Raw genomic sequence first — 2,606 nt, 5'->3', positions numbered from 1 at the left:
TTTGGGAAAAGAGGACAGAGAAAGGGATATTCCAGATGGACTCTCTTGTAAGTGAGTAAGAACTGCAATGGAAATGTAATGCAGAAGAGCATGGCTCAGATAAGAGTGCCACAACCCTTCCTTGCATACTAATGTTAATACAAGGTGGGCACAACCAACATATAGAGGAAAACGAAAGACAAGACGATGGAAGGGCACACCAACACAATTTCTAACTAGGAAAGAAGTTGTGAAAGAGCCTCTTTCCAGATTTGCAATACAGGCTCTATCTTTGTTAAAAAGCCCTTCTAGATGAGGCATGTGAAACTTCAAAGTTCTCTTCTAAAAGCTCAAAGCATAAGGCAGTGTATTTTCGAAAGATTCAGTGCTCTGACAAGGAAGCCCGTGGAAGACAAACGTGAAATACTTGCCACAAATTACACACAGGCTCAAATAAATGATTGTCAAAATTATCGTACCTCTACACAGAGCAATGAGTATGAAGCCCTCAAGAGTATAAACTTCATACAATCTTGGAAGGCTTTCTGGTATGTCCTCTTTCCACAAGTATGAAAAAGAAAACGACGAGCACATCAAATCATGATGGTTGTCTCCTGCACCAACGTAATAGCCTGAACATTGCATGCCTTCCGCTTTCACAATGAGCACATAATAATGACAGAATAGATCTTCAAGGCCAACACTTCTGTATACAGGACAACAAATCCAGATGCCAAAGTAGGGAAAAAGTTGCATTTGGCGATGAAAGCATGCAACTTTCTTTGTGACTCTTTAAAACCCTTTCATTGACTTGCAGACGACAAGCCCTTGGGCGTCCTGCCTTTACAACTGTCCCAAATGGCAACAAATGCCCAGAAGTAGCAAGTAGAACATTAGCCTTTGGCTCATTTCTCCGGACCTCCTTGGCCTCCTAAAGCTTTTAGGAAGCTATTGTAAACTTTGGAACCCACCTTAAATCCCTGTTTCTTCATCTCCTCAATGACTCTAGACGCTCTGTGCAGCTCCTTGGCATGGCACAAGCTTTCTGTGACAGCAACCAATGTCTCACTTGTGAGCTTTATCTTCTTCTTCATCATGTCTTCTAGAAGTGTGTAGGCGCGCTCATGCTGCCCTGCCCTGCTTATTCCCCAAATGAGTGCATTCCATGTCTTCTCATCTAAGAAGTGTCCCGAATCTGCTATTTGCTTGAAAAGAAGATCGGCATCATGCCATCTCTCATCCTCTGCCAGTGCCATGCCCTGAATGAGCTCATTACAACATAAATCAAAGCGAGTTCCCTGTTTCTTCATCTCCATATACACATCATATACCATGTCATATCTAAACTGTCTCATGATGGAGTACAGCAAGCACTTGACTAGTACGTCGTTGGAAAAGCCTTGCGTGCGTATCATTACACCGAAAGAGCGATCTAGCATGCCTGCCCACCCATAGCCTTGAAGGAGGACGTTCACCCTTGAAGGAGAGAGGCCAAAGCAGCGATCTTCAAGGCCCTTGAGCACTGACAAGAAGCGAAACAACTGTGATTTGTGTCCATACCACTGCACGATGTCGTAGGTTGTGGTGGAGGTCAGGGGAGGATACCCAATTTGCTCACCGGCCCATATAAAGAACTGCAGAGCGAGCTTTGGGCTCGGGATGCATGTAATGACTTGATCCACAATGTTGGGTCTCAGAGGGATGCCTGAATTTGCAAGATCGTCCTCGACGGCAGCATCCCAGCTTCGCTGATGCATGATGGCAAGAAGCTTGCGGCTATGGCTGTGGACAACGCGTGACCTATAATTTGGCCAAACAGACAAGAAGCCGACTCTTCTCACCCCCTGAGCTACGGCGATGAACTCGTCTGCAAAGGAAGCAGCAGAGAGACGCCGAACAGGCCATGAAGAGGCCCATAGCAATGTTGTTGAAGGAGGTGGGTGCCATAGTGGTGATGATGAGGGTAATGTCGCCAGAAGAGTTGCAATCGCAGAGAGGGGGTGGCGGGAGACTCTGGGGGAAAGGGGTCTGGCCATTCCTCCATCCTAGCTAGCTCTTCCCCCTCATGCTAAACTGCGAATCACGAACATGTATGTAATTAGTGTTGTCACCTCATCTCGTAGCTTGTTCTGAAGCCATCTCTTCACCTCTCCTCAATCAAAGACTACCTCGTCACACAATTAGAATTTGGAGTTAAACTAGAGTGCATCGTTGCTGCGTTCGCATTGAATTGAGATCGAACAAAATATTGGAGAGAGAGAGAGAGAAAGAAATTTTTCATGGAAGTGTGTTAGTTTTTTCTATCAGAGAGTGTTTGGGATACCAATCGTCGTGGTTCACAGGTGTCCCTTCACATAAATTGGATACGGATCATAGTGCTTCTCAGGGGTACCTCGTCAAAAACCACAAAGAGTGTTAGAGTTTTTTCAAGCTCAATCTTCATGATCATACAAGATGTCAATGTTATTAATTATTTGTTGTTCCATTTTTATGTTTCAAAAAGAAAGAAAACATGCAAGTCTCCTTGCATGGGGGAGTTTGCACAGTCCTCCCCAATTTTTATAATACGAGGAAACGTGCCATTCCCACAACAGCGTGCAATTTTTAGTGTGTTCATTAACTGCGTT

At 44.7% G+C, this 2,606-nt stretch overlaps 1 protein-coding gene across 1 annotated transcript; it reads right to left on the bottom strand.

Annotated features, from left to right (window-relative positions):
* Positions 1 to 428: 428 nt before the first annotated feature.
* LOC147460273 (pentatricopeptide repeat-containing protein At1g51965, mitochondrial-like) lies at positions 429 to 2,128 on the bottom strand. The gene has a single exon (XM_086511354.1). It carries the CDS (start codon positions 2,013 to 2,015, stop codon positions 885 to 887), a length of 1,131 nt encoding a protein of 376 aa, XP_086367480.1. The 5' UTR covers positions 2,016 to 2,128; the 3' UTR covers positions 429 to 884.
* Positions 2,129 to 2,606: the final 478 nt, after the last annotated feature.

The sequence above is a fragment of the Adiantum capillus-veneris genome, chromosome 4, assembly GCF_014529385.1.
Source record: "Adiantum capillus-veneris isolate H3 chromosome 4, ASM1452938v2, whole genome shotgun sequence".
Classification (NCBI taxonomy): domain Eukaryota; kingdom Viridiplantae; phylum Streptophyta; class Polypodiopsida; order Polypodiales; family Pteridaceae; genus Adiantum; species Adiantum capillus-veneris.
The sequence above is the reverse complement of the archived record's forward strand: the minus strand, read 5'-3'. Positions and strand labels throughout refer to the sequence as shown.

Coding starts and splice junctions, on each gene's coding strand:
- LOC147460273 (XM_086511354.1), bottom strand. CDS start 2,015: ATGGCCAGACCCCTTTCCCCCAGAGTCTCCCGCCACCCCCTCTCTGCG.